The sequence below is a fragment of the Cariama cristata genome, unplaced genomic scaffold (genome assembly GCF_000690535.1).
Source record: "Cariama cristata isolate BGI_N322 unplaced genomic scaffold, ASM69053v1 scaffold16954, whole genome shotgun sequence".
In the NCBI taxonomy this organism is placed as follows: Eukaryota; Metazoa; Chordata; class Aves; order Cariamiformes; family Cariamidae; genus Cariama; species Cariama cristata.
The window spans coordinates 257-18,407 of record NW_009611410.1 but is presented as its reverse complement, the minus strand read 5'-3'; the positions used below and the strand labels follow the sequence as shown (position 1 = coordinate 18,407).

The following is an 18,151-nucleotide window of genomic DNA, read 5'->3' as shown; positions in this document are numbered from 1 at the left end:
ATGAGCTTATGGAATAGATACCATGTCCCACCCAGCGTCAGGAACATTCATAGCCCACGACGGGACATGTCGCGGTCTACGTGATTCAAGCAGTGACTCAGACAAAAGCCGTGCATTCGTGACAGCTTTCATGGGGTCGTGGCATTTAGAGAGAAGAGCCACCTCTCAGATCATCATGTCTAATGATGATCCCTCACTTCAAACTTCAGCCAGTCTTTCCAGAAAGATGTATTTGATATCAAACTGATCGTTACACTTGATCTTAGCCCAAAGGGCACATCCCCAGCTGCTGGATACACAATATTTGTGCATAAACAAAATCCTTCTGCCTTTCAGTCCAGCTTCTTTTCCTAAAGCCTTGTCTCGTTCAATAATTTACGAGCTGTTCCAGAAAACACTCTGGCTTCAGCACTAAGGAACTTTAATTGATTTGCTGATGTCTGGAGCTATGTTAAAATATAGAGTCAAGTCCTAGAGAGGATTTGCTGCTGCGTGCACGTTAACTTCAGAGAGCTGACGATGGGCCGGCAGTTCTCCCCACCGCCCCTTCGTTAGCAGGGGGTGGTGCAGAATATAAATTCCTGTGGCTTTGAGCACCTGCAGCGTGGCTGGGGCTGACCTTCCCCTTGAACTGCTCCCAGTAAAACGGCAGCAGAAGCCCAGCAGGAGGAAGGAGGCTGTGCTGCTTGGAGCTGTCATTAACTTCCAGTTGGGCTTTGAATTAATTGGGCGGCCAGGAGTGCCTGCCAACCCAACAGAGTCCTTCCTGGCTCCACAGCAGCGTGGTAATGGGTGTGCAAGGGTTCGGCATCGCGGGCCGGGGAGGGCCAGGCTTTAGCTGTGAAGATAAGGCAGGCAGGGAGGTGAGAGCATCGCTTATCTCTGCCTGCACCACGGCTCACTTCAGCTCCGGTGCAGTGGGGGGCTATGACCCCGCACAGAGGGATGTGGGGCCTGGCCAGGTCAAACCCATGGGATGCTGCAGGGTCTGACTCCAGTGTTTCCCCCCCTTTCTTTTAAATCTGGGCATTGTGGTCCTGGAGTGGGAGGAGAGGGATGGGTGAGAGCCTACAGAGACCGAGGGAAGGAAAGCTGCCTCTGCACATCACTGTCAGGGCGTTTATTTATTTATCACGTAACGGTAGTTACAGCTGGAAAAAGCAGGAGGATTGCTGCCAGACAATGTATCTAGGGAGACGTTTTGTTAGTGCCACCAGCTGTCCCCTTGGAATAGAGAGCACGTCTGAGCCATGACTCACACAGCCAGGGTCTTATTTCACTCTTGCATCTATCCAAAAATGTTCCTCCAGCCCAAGAATGCAATAAAAGCCTCCTTTTCCTGGCAAGGACTTTCACAGCCAGGTCCCTTCCACTGCCCCGTTGCGATCAGGAAAGGAAAACAGCCATTTTAACTTCGGAAAGTAACTCCTGCTGCAATTAGAGGAACAGCAGACGACCTCCCTGGGAGACAGGGCAAGGGAATACAGTACTCTCTATGTGAGTTACCTACTTAAGGGGGGGGGGAAAGTCATCAGACTGTTCAGAGATGCCTCTAAAGTCAGTGGAGAAGCTACTCTGGGCTTGGATGGATGCAGGATCAGACCTTAATATCCAACACTGCAGCAAAGCCAGAAAGCTTCTCCCAGAAGAGTTTGTCACCTTAGCCTTGCCTTGCCAGCAGCCGCCTTTGCTCGCAGCGTTCCCAAGCAGCCAGCTCTTCACATCTTACTGCAGGTTGGGGTCTCTGAGGTCTACTCCTCCCTGTTACTTCACCCAGCTCTGCTCAGGCATTCTGGCCTTGATGCCCTGACACAGTGAAGCCAGACCTTTTTAAAACAGAGGGAGACAGACTGCCAGATGTTGTGGGACACATCTGTCACGGGAGGGAGAACAGGCTGGGGCAGGAAACCACAGCTTGGGTTGGTGTCACTGAGATGGAGTCAGCTCAACGGCCCATGCTGTGGCTGCAGGGCAGGGTTGTGGTCACCTCGCCGGAGGTTTCCCCAGGCACGAGGTGAGGCTGCTGAAGGGAATTTACCTGCGAGGGACGAGTCCGCGCCGACCGGCTGCATCCAGCGGGCTGGGTACGGGGAGAGGCCGTGGGGCTCTGCTGGAAACGAGCACGGCCGAGCCCTGGCCGTGGGGGAGCGAACGGGGAGAGGGAACGGGCTGATTCTCATTCTCCCTGCACGAGACCCGACGTGCCTGTGGATCTCCTGTGCCTCTTGGCTGAACAGCGATTCCACTGCGCAGGGCTCTCCCGAGCAGAACGAAATTCATAGTCAACTAAATAAACCATTAAATCAGCAGGGAGAGGGGCAGGGCGGAGAGAAACCTCAATAAAAACACTGTTTGGCCAGTGCAATGGTTTTAGTGAACCTGAGTGCCGTTGGGAGGTCCTCACGTGAGGCTCGCCGCATCCCTGGCACCTCTCAGCACCCGTGCCCCAGCTCCTTCTCTGAACTAGCTGACGGAAAAAAAAATTTCCAAGACTGCCTTTGGTCATTAGGCCCACGTACGCACACTCTCGTACGCACGTGTGCACTTCGGGGGAACTCGGGTCACTTCAAAACAACCGAACAAAACTGATCAAAGCTTTCATTCCTACGGCTCCAACGCAAAATGTCAGATTGACAGCAACTCGGTGGTGTCCTTTTATATTTCTGGCGCGGGCAGACGCCGCAGGGGGGTGGATGATGACTATTTCGCGCACTGCCCTAGATGGAGCTGCGAAGCAGCTGGGGAAGGGCTGGATAGAGGTAGAGTCTCTGTGCCACATTCCCGAGATTAGATTAGAGCTTAGCCCTGAACCCTGCAGAGGGGCCAGGCTGGTGAAAGCTAAAGGATGCAAGAGAGATGGGATCCTAGCCATCAAGAGCTTCCAAAAATAAAGAAAAGTGGGTGAGAGGGACTGAAGAGGGGCTGGAATGCTTCTTGAAAGTGTAAGGGTAAGAAGGAAACAAGCTGTCACTCACTGAGTGAGGATTCCCATCCCCAAAAACACTGCCTGAAATGTCAAAGGTGAGAGTAATTGGAAAGGGAGTTGGAATTTGAGCATAGTTACCATGCAAGAGGAAAAATACTCCACCTGCCCTCCAGGAAAGTATTTTAAGCTTAAAAATAAATAAAATTCTGCACCATGAAAATGAGAGATATATGTTCCATGGATAGGATGTCTTGGAACTTGTCAAATCCTTGATTGCACTGTTGTCACAATACTCTCCATGCCAGCTGTGTCAGTCACTAAATAAACAGCTCCTCATCACTAGCAAACAGTGTGGGAGTAAAAGCGGGGGGTGCTCTGCCCCCAGAACGACTGCATCTCACCGATGTTACTAACGAAAAGCTACAAAGGATGTTGTAGCACAGAAAGGCTGGCTGTTGTAAGCAAGGGGGCTTGCGAGAGTAGCCAGAATGAATTAGCTATGATACTATATTATTTATTATCTACGATAATGAATTATCTGCCCAACGGCGTACATTTATTTCACTCTGTGGTAGTGCAGAGCCCTCTCAAGTCTCTGAAGAGCTGATTACAACAGTATCACAAAGACGGAGTTTGGCCTGAAAGCAGATATTCACACCTATCTGATTTCTACGGAATACAGTTTATCCTTCTCAAATTAAGAGCAGGTTTTCCACTAAGTACAGACTGAATAGTCAATCAAATATAGCTTAATATTTCATATTTATCCAAATCTTGATGATGGTGGGTTCTGAACTAAGTGCAGAACTCAAGATACTGGAGATTTGATTTCCAATACGCTTTGGCTAAAACATGAGTTCTGCACAGCTACACGTTTTCCATTTACTTCCACCCTCATGGCATAGCAGGATTAGTCTCTGAGAAAAATCTTACTCAGGTTTTCATTAGGCTTGGCTCAGATGGGATTTATACAAACTTTAAATGAATTAAATTTAGAGTGAGAAATTGGAAGAATTTCACATAATCCTGAAGGGAAAAAAAGAGGGACAACGCCCCCAACCCAAACATATAAAACTCTTTTTAGAGCTCATGTGAAAGCTACATTACCCCTGAGTATCCTTCTAAGTTACCACAGCCTCTTCAAGAAATCTGCTTGATACAGTGCCGAGCAAACCAAACATCCTAAACTTGCGTCAATAAAATCTTTATAGTCTTTCTCACTTCTCTTTGTATGAAAGGCAGATTCCACACCCACGCCAGTTCAGGCAAATCCCAGTAAGTACCTTACCAGAACATCTCCAGTACTCGGTCCCCGGCACGCCGCTGGCACCAGTCCCAGTTACTACTGCCTAACTACACACACTTCACTCCTCATCACACCTCCACCACGGGCTCTCATCTGCCCAATTCTTTGGCTCCAGTGCAATCACTCGTTCAACATCTGCATCCTCTGTGGCAGCAAAGGTGAAAGAAAGAAATACTGCAAGAATCACTAAGCCCAGCAGTTTTCAACTGCTTACTCTTACCTAGCTATGCTATCGCTCCCAGGGTGCTGGGCACCTTTCAAACATTCAGGCAATAGAGAGGAAAAAAACCCAACAGAACAACGGGCAGATGCTCAGCACACGTACTTGGAATTGCCCTGCACCAGAAATATTACCCCACTGTGCATTCTAAGGGTGACTTTAAAATATCTGGGATAAGGTTCTGGCTTGCATTTGTACCAGTACGATCCGACAGCAACTTCAACAAGGAAGATTTCACCCTGTTCAGCTCCCGTTTTCAGTGTCCCTGCACGGAGGAGCAGGGTGGAAGGCAAGGCCGGTCTCCTGCTCCTCTGAGCACTCCTGCTGTGATGCTCCAGGCAGCCCATGAGGCCAAATCCACCAACAACGGGGATTTTTCAGCACACCAAACAGGGACTGCCCCTTTCCCCTCTTGCCTGAGCCAAAACAGTGGTCCTTCAAGGTCAGCAACATAAAACTGGCAAAAGAAGGTTGATGGAAAAGCTGCCAGCGCTGCATCTTGCCAGCTGTCTGTCACGCTAATGGATAAATAGATACTTCTGCTTCCAGGATTTTCCATCCGTTGCTTAGCCCGCCCACAGTGAAGCTGTCACTTAATTTTAAATTAAAAAAGGAGCAAGAGGGATTGTTAAAAAGCCCTAGAGAAAGCAAGAGAAGGAGGCGACATCTGAGAGCCCTGGGTCATCCTACCCCATCCAGCCTCTATCCTTGCTGCTTTGTTCCATATTTAGCTCCCGACAACTGTGCCTAGTGCAGGAACTCCCAGCTCTGCTTTTCCCTCCTCCCTCTGCTGTCCCTTCTCCCTTAGAGCTCTCAGAAATCGCTTTTTCTTTTTCCCAGTGGCCATAACTTCATACCCCTACGCTCAATAAGATGGCAGAAAAGCAGGAAGAGCCCAGCAACACCCAGAACGGTGAACCTGACAACGCGGAAGAGGGCGAGGGAAAAAAGAAGAAGAAGTTGAAGCGGGAAGACCTGCCACCATTTGAAATTGTGACAGGGTAAGAGGTTTAGATATAAATATGAGGGTGCAAGAGAGTGAAGCGGGGATGTTCAAAGGTCTCGGTCTCAGCTCTTATGTTGGGTAATTAAAGACAGTATCTTCAGCCAGTTCACTTCTGAATATTCTTGAACAGCGTAAGCACGGCTTTCATTATTGTGGGATTTTGTTAAAAGTTTTGCCGAGCTTTACAGAGGATGGATTCACACGAGGCCGGCAGACAAATCTGTTTGTTTTATACAGGCAGGTCTGTTTCTGTAGTGTTGACTGATTCCCTTACAGCACAAGTAGTCCCACTGACTGCAACGGGATCGCTTGCCTGATGGTATCGGGATGGAAGGTATTGGCCCTTGATGAGCGCTGAATATTGATTTCTTGGTGTGATCAATGGCTCTTGTCTGAAAGTTTCTCTATCTGTGGATTAGGAAAAATACCGCTGCTACGGCTGGTTTGCTTTAGGGATCTAAGGGACAGATTTTTCAAGAGAGCTAAAAGTCCACATTTTCAAGGGCTCCACACCCACAGCTGGAACCTGACTTTCAGAAAAGCCTAACTGGCAGAAAGGCACCAAAACGACAGGCAGTTTTCAAGACAGTGTACCAGCAAGCAGCTCCTTTTGCTCCAGTGAGCCTGGCCTTTGAAAAAGGCAGATGTAACAGCAATCTACTAGGAAGCTGAACTCTGTCAGACATAATTGACAGCTGCAACTAGAAAAAACTCTGTAATCTGCCATCTCTAAGCATTTCAAAAGGCTCACTGTAGTAGTAGCAAGATGCCCTATGTCATTCTTCCCTCTCGTTTCCCTTAGCAGTCACCAAGGCACTGTTCCCAGCATGTAAACCAAAACCATGATTTCTTCCAGCTGCTTGAATGTAAAGCTCAGGCCAGACTCTAAAATCCCACTTGGAATCCCTCTGCCTGGGATGTGGTCACTGGTAAGAAAGATTCTGCAAAGCAAATTTGGCCGGCATTTCTGAAAACGATGCACGAGGCAGGACAGCACCTATGTCTGATCATCTCACACAATTGGGTTACATTCCTACACAGGGTGAAAAAAAATATTTTTCTTCTTAAAATGTGTCTGCTCTGAAAAAAATCACTTCTTGGGGTGGGGCTGTTGACAGTCTTTGGTTTCTGTCATACACAATCATAGAAATAATACATGTCTGCTAGAGCAGGGACTTTTAAGAAAAGCACATCCCTCTGCTAGGAACAGAGCTAAGACACCAAAATTGTTCATATAAGCCATTGGACCAACGACACATATGGTGACAACTTTCAGATGCTTAAGACCTGTACTAAAATGAATCTCAATGAGGAAATTAGATTTTTCAGCCTTAGAACACTCAACTTGCAATTAGAAATGCTAAGGAATTTGGCAGTATCTTCAAACTTCCTTGCTAACCCCAACAACGTGGACAGGAATTGGTGTGCTCATCATGGATGAAAAATACTTTCTTAGTGTCATCCTGCAATGAAATTATTTGCTGAAACAGCAAGGGTGTTGCAGAATTTCACAAGACTTTTTACTCTGGAAAGGCAGCAGCAAGAACACGAGAGATAACTTGCAGCAAGGGGTAACAACAGGGAAACTTCACCCGCTGAGGCTCAGGGGCGAGCTGCACTGCAGGAGCTGCACCGGGGCAGAGGTACTGGAGCCAGAGCAGCAAGTGATGCAAGGAAGCCTCCGGTAACGCTTTTCTAGGGACGAGTTAAAAGTCTGTGCTATGGCATCTTCATACCTTAAGCTGGTACCAGCTGACTTTCACATTCTATACGCTGATACCAAGCAAGACAGGAGTTTAAGTTTCTGAAATGAAAGTACGCAGACATTTGGTGAGGGACCATAGGGCTGTCAGTATGTATTTATACTGTTGTCATCATAATATTATTTGGAAAGTGCTTATAAATATCTGGTGAATCCCTGCAGGAATCATGATCAAGTCTCCTCTGATTATTAGTTTATTACTAATATGCCGGCCATTAAAGGTGAGAATGAGGAAGTAAAGCAGAAATCTAAAGGACCCTGAAAGAGGTACAGAAAAACCCAGCAATTTTTACTTTAATTTTAAGTACGCTGTGAGTTTAAACTGTGCCTTGACTTGGTATGATCACTGTTTGGATTCTTCTAATTATTTACAAATTTTCAGCCAATAAAGCCAGTTAGGTGAATTATGAGAAAACACAGAACTGTAACTGTGGAAGCACTTTAATTGAATTACATTGCATTTCAGTTTTAGCCCTTGGATTAGGGGCATCTTATGACACACAGCCAAGTTCTCAAGCTGTTGCTTACAGCTCTAAGGAGTCCAGCTTACAAGGAAAATACTGGGAACCTAATTGCTCTGTTTAAGAACATTAACCCTTCTTTTGTCAACATTTGGCTCAACACAGTCCTGGATAAATATAAGCCCCATCTGTGTACATTTCGTGACGTTTAAGCAGACATTTATTTACACTTTCCCCAGGGTGTAAATGAGGCTCCTTCTAGCAGTGATAAATCCTTGATCCCTGTTACAGTTGATTATTACAGGCTTTCTGGAATCAATGAGCCCAGCACGAATGTGTTTATTTGTGAATAGTTGTCAAAGAACATGCAGGACACCGTTTTATCGGCTCAAATAACCATAGTATGAATAGTCACTAAACAAATATTTCGATCTAAAGAATCTGTCCTACTAGTTTACAGCATCGTTCAGATAATCCCACATTTTTACTCTCTTATTAGCAGCTCTCACTCTCTTCTCCTACCCAACATTCAACAGTGCCGGGGTCATGCTGGGCAGCTGCCGTATTCCTCCAGCCTTCCTTATTTCAGCAAACTTAAAAGCACATTACCTGTTCAGCCCACTACCATTCTTACACATCGAGGTTTCTGTCTCAAAGTTTCAATCTTTTTCATCTCGATAGGATCTAACAGATGACAAAACACTTTGCTACCCAGGGCAAGCACTTCGATAAACTAAGTTTAGAAAATTTAGAAAATCCCTAAAGATCACCATTTAATAATGATGATCTTCAGAGAAGCAGGAGAATGAAGATTTCAACTTTTACCTTCCCAAACACCGCAAGAGAGCTATGTGACCACCTGCATCCTATCGCTGGAGCAGGTGATTATTAAGAGTATTGTGACAGTTCAGTGCCTGTAAACAATTTTTGAAAGAACTTTCCATATACATAAAACTTACCTGCAGGTCTTACACTAAATATGATGCCTTTACTGGAGAGAGAAATGGCAAGAAAACTTCACTAATTGCAAGAAAAATCAAAAGCAGAAAAGCAATTAGCCTAGTCACTGAAATACCTGATATTTGTATATTTTAATAGATTGTGAAGTCACATGCAAGATGACACAATTTTAATGTTTTGCATTCTGTGAATGCAAAAAGCAGTACAGCTTCCAGTATAAGAAAATATGAGAACGGAACTCACATTTCCTAGGCATATTTTGTTAGCATTATCTTTCCTTAATGCTGGAACAAAAAAAAAAAAAGGGGTAAAATAGAGATAATGTTAACATTTATACACCACCTGTCATTCAAACATGGGAAAATAGGCTTGCCAAGAATTAGTCATTTACTCAGAAACCGTCTAATTCAAAACTAGCCTTCAGTTTCCAAAGAAATTGGCTTAGTTCGTTGTAGTAGTTGACACAGCTATTTCAGGGATGTATTTTGACGCTCAATTGTTTGCAAAGAGTTTTAATCGACCCAAATAAACAATACAATTATGATACTCCACTTTGCAATAAATTACGAGGGTCATCTGCCAAGCACGCCATAACTCAAAGGTGAGATTAGGCAGCATAAAGTACATATGCAGCCTCACGGTACGCAGGGTTTGTTCTTGCCCGTTCTTTCACTGCTGAATCACTCCCTACAGGGCTTTCTGGTGCCTCACAGGACCAGAGACACTTTGCCCAAATCCCCGCTGCTGGGAAGAGTCACATAGCAAGGACTCAGCTAAGCCCTGTCAGGACAGAAGTTTACAATTCACACTTGGGCTAAAAAAACCTGCTTCTAGTAAAATTTCTAAAGGTAAACTTGTACTTTAAACTTCCACTGTCACGAATCAATGATATGCGAAAAGAATTACAGTGGTCCTTGACTGACAGCAACAGTAGATATTCCCAGTGTAGATGCAATTCTGTGAACAAAATTGTTTCAGCTCTTAGATCTTGGTGTGTTTGGAAGACTAATGATCTTCCTCGCTCAGTACAAAGTACAACTGTGCTAACCTAACCACATCAACTCTCACACCATTTGGCTGGTATAGTACACTGATATTCCAAGTGAAGTTGTTCATCTGTAAAATCATGCGTTGGGAAATCCAAAACAGAAGTGGGAACTATAACTCCAGGCCTTTTACTGCGAATCTGTGTAGCAGATACTACTGTATATCATAAAAAATTAAATAGAGAGGGTGTTCTTTTATGTTTTAACTTTCTCAAAAGCCAAAAATGCCACAGGACTTTGGCAGCAAGAAAATTCCTGGCTGTGCTGAGGCAACTATGGAATATACACATACTGAAGAGAAATTTCTGAAACTTTGTAAGTGGAATGAAACATTTATGGAAAATTTTACTCAAACTTTTAAAATAACACAGCTCAAGAAGCTTGACAGTAGCTATAATTTACTCTGAGTTATGTATTTAGACAGCACACTATTACCAATTTGTTTCTAAGCAAAAAGCCATTTGCTTACGGTACGTAATGTACTATTTGCAGCCACGTACTACATGCAGAACTCCTAAGTGCCTATTTCCTGGTCTCTCTGCTCAGACATTCCCATTCCAATCTCTCCGATTTGCACAGAGTATCATGCTATTTGGGGGTTTTCACGCTGCCCTAGCAAAGCCTTATCCTTTGCACTCTACAGGAAGACATCCACTAATTTTAAAAGGCATCAGATCCAGCTCTTCATGATTAGTCCTTATTCCTGACCTGCAACCATCCCACATCTTCCCTGTGTCGCATACCAGCATTTCCCACTAGTAAACTGACACTAAATTCACTTGTCGCTCCCACGTTACTAAGCGAGCATAACATACTGATTTTCATTCTTTTCACTCTTTTCCGTACCATTCACTTCCACTGTCTCTGGAGACATCTTGTGAGATGTTGCATCACAAATCGTTCTTTCCTCTCAGCAGAGCGACACTTTGCCACTTACTCCTGCAGCCTCGTTGCTCTCCCCAATTAAAATTTCCAAGAGAAAATTTCAGAGAATCTCTCCTGACCTTTGCTCAGTATACCCCCTGGAGAGGCCTGACATTATATAATCTGACTATAGATGAGACAGGGATGAATAAGACACTTACTGTTTTACAAAGATTCATTATCGCCTCACTGGGAATATCAAGGTTATAGGTCCATCTAAAGCTTGGATGAGAGGAGTACAACATGCCAGAAGATTACTAGCGTGTAACAAATTAAATGTTGTGTTACTACTTTTCATTATTTCACTTTGGCTTTGGCTACTCTGTGCAGTCTTCACTCGCATACTCTGAAGCATTTAGCAGGTCACAAGGCATGTTGTCAGCACTATCTTTCTCATCTTTCCATCTAACGTCATTCAAGTACTAGCTCTTGTACTGATGTACTCCACAGTTAGATGCTACAGGGGGCAATCAATCAGCAAAGCCTGGTACTCCACAAGAAAGGAACAGGTACTATGAGACAATGCAGCTTTCCTTTTTCACCTCTTCAGTCAGCAATGCATAAAAACTATGCATAGGATTTTAAGGGACTAATTTTAACTTCCTTAAGTAACAGCAGACTACCTTGTTTGGGTGAAAGATGACTGCAAACACATTACTCACTGCGATGATTCACTTTGGATTATGCTCATTTAGAAATCCAGAATAGAAGAGGTACGCAATACATTAAAAAAAGAGTATCTAAAGTTTCAGTAGTATCCATGAGACAGCTATCAAACTTCAGTAGGAAATACACCTTTTCATAGCAAAGTTAGAATTGATCTCAGATACTTTATTAAACCAAAGTGACAACGTAATCCTACTAAATATTAGTATTCAACTGACACTGGAAGAGTAAAACTAGAACACATAAAAACTGCAACTAGTCAGTCACGTTTGCCTCTACTCAGAGGAAATCCAGACTGCAAAAGCACCGGGGGTAAAACATTAATTAGCAATGTCAGAGTTATCATCCTAACAATTTAGGACAACAGATCCCACAGATTAACATCGCAACACCACCCTGAAAGAACTATGCTAATGGCCTAGAAAACAGAAGAACAGTTCAGTCCACAGGTGCATTCAGACTGCGAAAATGCCAATTGCTGTTTCTCCTTACCAACAATAAATATCATAGTCTCAAGGAACACATTTCAGAAGCAAGTTTCTCTTCAAATACCTCAATGCAGATGCCAGAAATTCCCAGTACAAGCTTGTTAAAATTAAGTGAAAAAGACTAGGTAGTGAGAACAGGCCTGAAAGCCTCACCACACAGCAAAACTACCCAAATATCTTGTAATTTTTAATGTATTTTTATCCTCCTATTAAGGCATCTTCTTTTAATACACAAGAGAAATACAGCCAGCATAGATGCAGCGAGTTGTCCAAGAGCACACCCAGGAACTAAACCAATGTTGTAACCCTTTATTATCTGCCTCTGAGATGCTTCTCTCCTCTCCACTCTCCATAGGGAGCGCCTCCCAGCCATATTTTTCAAATTCCAGTTCAGGAACGTGGAATACAGCTCAGGCAGGAACAAAACCTTCCTGTGTTATGTTGTCGAGACCCAAGGCAAAGAGTCAGTGACTTCCTGGGGTTACCTGGAAGACGAGCATGCAGCTGCCCATGCAGAGATGGCTTTCTTCAACACAATTTTACCGAAGTGCGAATCAAGCCTCCGCTACAACGTCACCTGGTATGTCTCCTCCAGTCCCTGCGTGACCTGTGCCGATCGGATAACCGAGACCCTAAAGAAGAACAAGAACCTGCGTCTGACAATCATGGTAGGGCGCCTCTTCATGTGGGAAGATCCAGAAATGCAGGCTGCCCTGAAAAAAATGAAGTCAGCTGGCTGCAAGCTGAGGATTATGAAGCCTCAAGACTTTGAGTATGTCTGGCAGAACTTTGTGGAACAGGAGGAAGGAGAGGAAGCAAAGGCTTTCGTGCCATGGGAGGACATTCAAGAGAACTTCCAGTATTATGAGGAAAAGTTGGCTGAGATTTTGCACTGAAACTCACGTGAGTGAGGATTTCCACTTGGTCATGTATCTGCTTGTATTAGTATCACAGACTCCTCTTTTTTCTTCAGGTTGTTGAAGGCGTAACCCGGAACCAATTTCAGTTACTGTTACTCTTGCATGTACCTGGCTGGGTTTGCCTGTACCTGAATATTGGAAATAATCCTAGGCAGTAACTTAACCCCTTCAAGGGTAGTAACACTACAGTGGGCTCCTCCACAGCAGACATGTAAGGGATTTAGAACTTTTTTTTTTTCCCCCTCCTCAAACACCTCCAGGACTAAAGAATAAAAAGGTACTAGGTTCACTAGGTGCGACAAGAATACCTCATTGTTCCCCACATGCATGACATTCAGGACACACACAGAACAGTCAGAGGAATGTAGAGAAAAGCAGATTTCCACCACCCCACGAAGTCTAGCCCTCTAGAAAACAAAACCAAAAACACCACTAAAGGAAATTACAGTTATCATTGCAGAATTCCCTCTTTTCTTTTTTTTTTTTAAGGAGTACTAAAGAATCACCTATTTAAGCCGTAAAACTTGAAAGCATTTAAAGCCTCTAACATGTCTCTCCTTCCTTCCCTAGGACCAATTCAGAAAAGATCTATAAAGAGATGCAACAGACTTGTACATCCGGGACACTCCCACTTTCCAAAGCTTTGATTCCAGCAGGATGGGGCACGAACTTCTGGAAGACTAGGCCTTGATGGACTACAAATACATATACAACACAGATCTTCGGTGTTTGGGATTTTTTTTGGTTTATTTTGTTCCCTCCTCCCCCAACAAACCCAAGCTGCCTCTGCTGATAGGAAAAAAAAGGAGGCACTATACTGTGTGGTTAAAGCCTTGAATTAAATGGATTGCAGTGGACCTACAGGGAAGACTGTAGGGCTCACATACTGGGACTACTTTACAAGAAATGATCTTAGAACAAAGCTGCCAATTAGATGAATGCATTTAGAAAGTACATACTTCATAAATGTGAAAGGGATTTAAGATGAAAAAGAGGTTTTCTTCCTCTGTCGTCAATAATCAGAGCTGTCATTTAAATTGGGGCTAACTGGTCTATTCTAAATTATGATGGAGCCTTAAGCACTTGATTTCAAATACATCAGATACCTTCTCCCCTTGTTCAATGATGTTTGTGATATAAAACTGGGAAAAGCAAAGCAAAACAAAATAAAATTGGAAGTCACTGCAAAAGTTTTAGCACTGTTTATTCCTTCTTCTCTATTTGCAAGAGGTCCTAAATTTAATCTGACAAGTGAGACATCCCGAGACAGCCATATGAAGTATTTCTTAGTTGAAGCGCAGCATGATGAGAAGGGAGAATTACTATATGCCAAAAAAATTTCAAGAGTACATACAAGTGTGCGAGACAGAGAGAGAGAATATGGGCACATCACTTTCCATATAAAACAAGATACAGACCAAAAGGTCACAGGGACACTTGTCAAGTAAGAAACTGAGTCATGCAAGGTTCATGCTTCCTATCAGTTCTTCCTGTTGGTTTCTCCTGCACTGTCACCAGCTGCAACAGCGCTAGACACAGGCGTATACAACTGCTGACTGCATCCATCTCTTACCTCAGTCAACCGCACTAAGTTCTGGCATAAATTTTCAAGGCAGAAAAAAGAGCGGCAATGAGAACACCTTTGTGGAGCCGCTGTGGATTTCATCTCTCTGCCACTAGTTTTAAAAAACAAACATAAATAAGCATAAGGACTAAATCAATGAGCAGTCTTGATGCCCACTCTTGATCAGCTCAATACTCCAAGTTCCTATTTGTCTTACTGAGTTTATTTTTTTTTCCAGTTGTGTATTTTGTTTATCTACAGGCAGTATCCACCAAAAACAAGTTTACAAAGGTCAACAAACAGAGTATTAACATGAAGCTCTTAAAGACACAAACAGGATCTGCAGTTCTGCATCAGCAAAGAAACCACACAATATAGATTAACCCATAATCCTAAGAACAGAAAACACTCCACCCATTCAATTCATAGTGAAAACCAATTAGCAAACCTATGTTATGCTACAAACTTCTCAACTGTTATGTCCCATCTGTTAGGTTTATTCAATATACCTGACATTTTTCTGGGCATTCAGTATGAGAGAAGTCAAAGATTTGTTGTTATGGGAGGGCGGGAAAAACCAAACATAAAGGAAATGCGGAGTATATGACAGTTCTCCAGTACTGGAACAAAACTTCCAAAAACCAAGCGTTTACCAGTGATCTGATGAACTAAGTGTGTCACTCATTTGCTTTTGCTACTGGTGACATCAAACACCAACCTACATATAACAGCTAAACTAAAAATGCAGTAAAAAAAAGAAATATGAAAAACAAACCTTAAACTCCATACTATGACTTTTTACAGCCCATCAGTCATTCACGTGTGGATTCTCACAAAACTGAGTTCTGCAGACTATACCAATTATACAGTATAAAATGCACCCACACGGTGCCTCTACACATCTCCAGCACTCCCCTACCAAACGCAGCTTTCCTCTAGAATACAGCCACAACACATACAGACACAGGCCTGTTTTTCAAAAGGACTGTGCACTGATCTGACAGCAGAGTACTGAAGAGCTATTTATTTAATGTTGACAGCATGATTCTTAGCGAGTATAGTCTCATAACAAAAAATTATGTTTGTGGCCAGAAGGCAGAAATTAAATTTTTAATCCTGTAACGAACAGAGTAAATAAACTGTATGCCTGTGAGGAACACTGCAAAACTTCTAAAAAAAAAAAAAAGAAGTGACAGGGCTCCACAGCTCATCATAATCAACCGTAACTACAAACCAACAAATGCCTAAGCAAAAGACAGCTCCCATTTCACTCTGCACAGGAACTGTCAGCTTTAAGTAGAAACTCTAGTGCAGGCAGGCGCTCTGTGGAGGACCAGTGACATCTGGTGGCTTGCTGGGACAGACTGGACACTCCCGTAGGGCTACCACAACACCGCTGCCTTCTTCACAGGATCCCTGAATACTACATCCCAAAAATCAGCTACTCTGGAGCTTTTTTTTGTTGTTCTTGCTGTTGTTAAAAGCCACTGCCACTGACAACACAAGAGTCAGCTACAGTCAGACAAAGAATGTGCTCAGCATGCACTTTCCCTCCTCATCAGTTAACAGGTTTCCCCTCCTGGAAACAAGGGAAATGGGGCTCTTTAAACCCTTTTGCTCACAGAGTGTAAACTGTGATCTTTATATCTGTGTCTTCAAAGACTTCTCCAAGTATTGCTGAAACTTTATTCCAATCCAGGCGGTCAAGTCCACATCCAATCCTGCAAAATAAGACATCAAAACACCTGTAACAGCCTCTTTTGGAGCATGCTATGAACATCTATCCCTTCAAGCAGCTAAAATCTTATGTGGCACTAACTCAGCTCACCATAAATCAACAGACTGCAGTTAAAGTAAGGAAACAACCAAGCCTGTATGTTTTGCTATGATTTAAACACATTGCAAAATGCCAAGTTTCATTTGCACAAGTGATTAGAAGAGTTGAATTGAAGTGGATACTTGAACTCTTACTTCATGGCAGGGGATCATCTCTCAAACATCCTTCTGCGCAAGAAGCATTCAAGTTATTTACGTTGCAGTAGCCAATTTTCTTACCTAGGCATGGAAATGTCAGTAACTCCATTGTTTAGACAGTGAGCTTTCATGGCTTCTAAACTCTTTCGCATACTCTCATATGTCGGTTTGTGAGAAACTTTCTTCTTTGTAATCTAGGTATAAATGTAAAAGGTCAGTTGTGCCTTTGGCATGATCACTGCAAACTACTTTTTAAAAAACACATTCCACTACACTCTGAAACTCCACACCCAGACTTGCTATTGTGAAGAGAAAAAGACTTGGAAAAAGAACTATGTTTCACAGCTTAAAACAATATTAATTTAGCAGCTAGTTCTGTCTGTTTAATACAGACACAATAAAACATATACAAGACAGCTTGGCTTCTCCTCAACTAGCAATATTTGAATAATACATTTCACACCTCTTATTTAGAAGATCCTCAAAAACCCCACAACTATTAAAGCCCTCATTATCATATCTAATACAGCTTAGTTACAGGGAAGTGCCTGAGCAATTTTCCACTCTTACCAGATAGTAAATGTATCGGTCATCTCTTTGGAGAACTGCCACCTCCCCAGTCTTCTTTTCTAAAGTGAAGAAATTAAGAAGGTATTTTTAAAACAGTTATATTCCACTACATGATTCCCTCTGTACCCTAAGTAGCTTGGAATACCCTTACTGCTGGAAATCAAGGTTTTCCCTTCAGCTCCTGCATGTCCACCCCACGTGTATCACTCACGTTGATCCAACAGCTCTTGTACGCCTCCAAACTTTTTCTTAAAAAGAACAGCTATGCCTGCACCCATGCGACAGTCCTCGCTGATGCAGTGAGCCAATGAGTCCGTCTGGGGGCATGAGAAAAGGTCCCCCTTAACACACTTGATCTGAAAAACACCACAAAACAGAAGGGTAAATAAAAATAAGCTAAGAGTGCAGACTCGGACAACAGAATAGTCAGATAACAGGCAATCTGGCAAGCCTGTACAGCCAAGAGAGTAAGGCATTGAGTTTAAGATGCAGTTCAGATGTAAATGAGTTGGCATGAATTACTAATGCTATATACAGATAACTATATTTTCTACAAGATCAGTTACGAGTATCACATGACAGCTTAGCAGTTAATTTTATAAAATCAATGCTTAAAAAGGAAAATTATGCAACAGAGAGTACAAATGGATTAGTGCACATTTTCAGCATATTATCACTGCGTCAGTGCTGGGCAATCTCATATACTTAGTTAAGCGCGTAAGCTCTGTCCTGTTGTAGAATATCTGCATCACTGACATAAGCACAAAAGCACAAGGAATTTAGCAGTATCACAGCCACTTTCCTCCAAAAAGCCACATGGTACAGCCAGCTGCCATGTTATTAGGCCTCTAATAACAGCAAGGCCTCTTTACAGAGACATGCATCACAGCAGTAGCCCATAAAACCATTTTCTACGCACTCTCTCCTCCTGATCCTTGGAGAAGTGGGTGGCCATGGTAACGTGGCCTATGGTGAAGGCTCCTGTGGCTGGAAAGATGACAGAAAGAAAAGCAGAGTTATTAGGAACCCCAAACTAGACAATAAGCTCGTGTGCCAGAAGCTGCAAGGCTAAGCCTGCTTTATCTATGGGACAGCTGGGACAATTAAGACACTCCCTGAAAATAGCAAAGGAGAAGGTCAGTACACCTGAATAGTGTGATACAAGCTTCCCTGCTGCAGCCCCACAGCTCCAGCCCATGAGGCGCAAGGAGGGCCCAGTCCACGGTCACCACAGAACTAGCACCCACAGGCCTTCCATCCTCCTCCAAATCACCCATACCCCTTCAGGAAACCCTTCAGCAAGCCACACCCGCAGACGCGGTGTGAAGAACGATCCGCCGAGACGAGGCCTGGGCCAC

The 18,151-nt window shown here is 43.5% G+C and overlaps 2 protein-coding genes across 2 annotated transcripts; one reads left to right on the top strand and one right to left on the bottom strand.

Moving 5' to 3' along the window:
• The first annotated feature begins 5,099 nt into the window (after window positions 1-5,099).
• Window positions 5,100-13,389, top strand: APOBEC2 (apolipoprotein B mRNA editing enzyme, catalytic polypeptide-like 2). The gene is made up of 3 exons (XM_009698255.1): window positions 5,100-5,453; window positions 12,121-12,668; window positions 13,256-13,389. Exons 1-2 carry the CDS (start codon window positions 5,326-5,328, stop codon window positions 12,659-12,661), a joined length of 669 nt encoding a protein of 222 aa, XP_009696557.1. The 5' UTR covers window positions 5,100-5,325; the 3' UTR covers window positions 12,662-12,668; window positions 13,256-13,389.
• Window positions 13,390-15,692: 2,303 nt separating this feature from the next.
• On the bottom strand, window positions 15,693-18,145 carry OARD1 (O-acyl-ADP-ribose deacylase 1). Its single transcript, XM_009698254.1, has 6 exons — window positions 18,103-18,145; window positions 17,713-17,780; window positions 17,005-17,149; window positions 16,794-16,852; window positions 16,305-16,417; window positions 15,693-15,970 (listed from the first exon to the last, which is right to left on the bottom strand). Exons 2-6 carry the CDS (start codon window positions 17,746-17,748, stop codon window positions 15,868-15,870), a joined length of 456 nt encoding a protein of 151 aa, XP_009696556.1. The 5' UTR covers window positions 17,749-17,780; window positions 18,103-18,145; the 3' UTR covers window positions 15,693-15,867.
• Window positions 18,146-18,151: the final 6 nt, after the last annotated feature.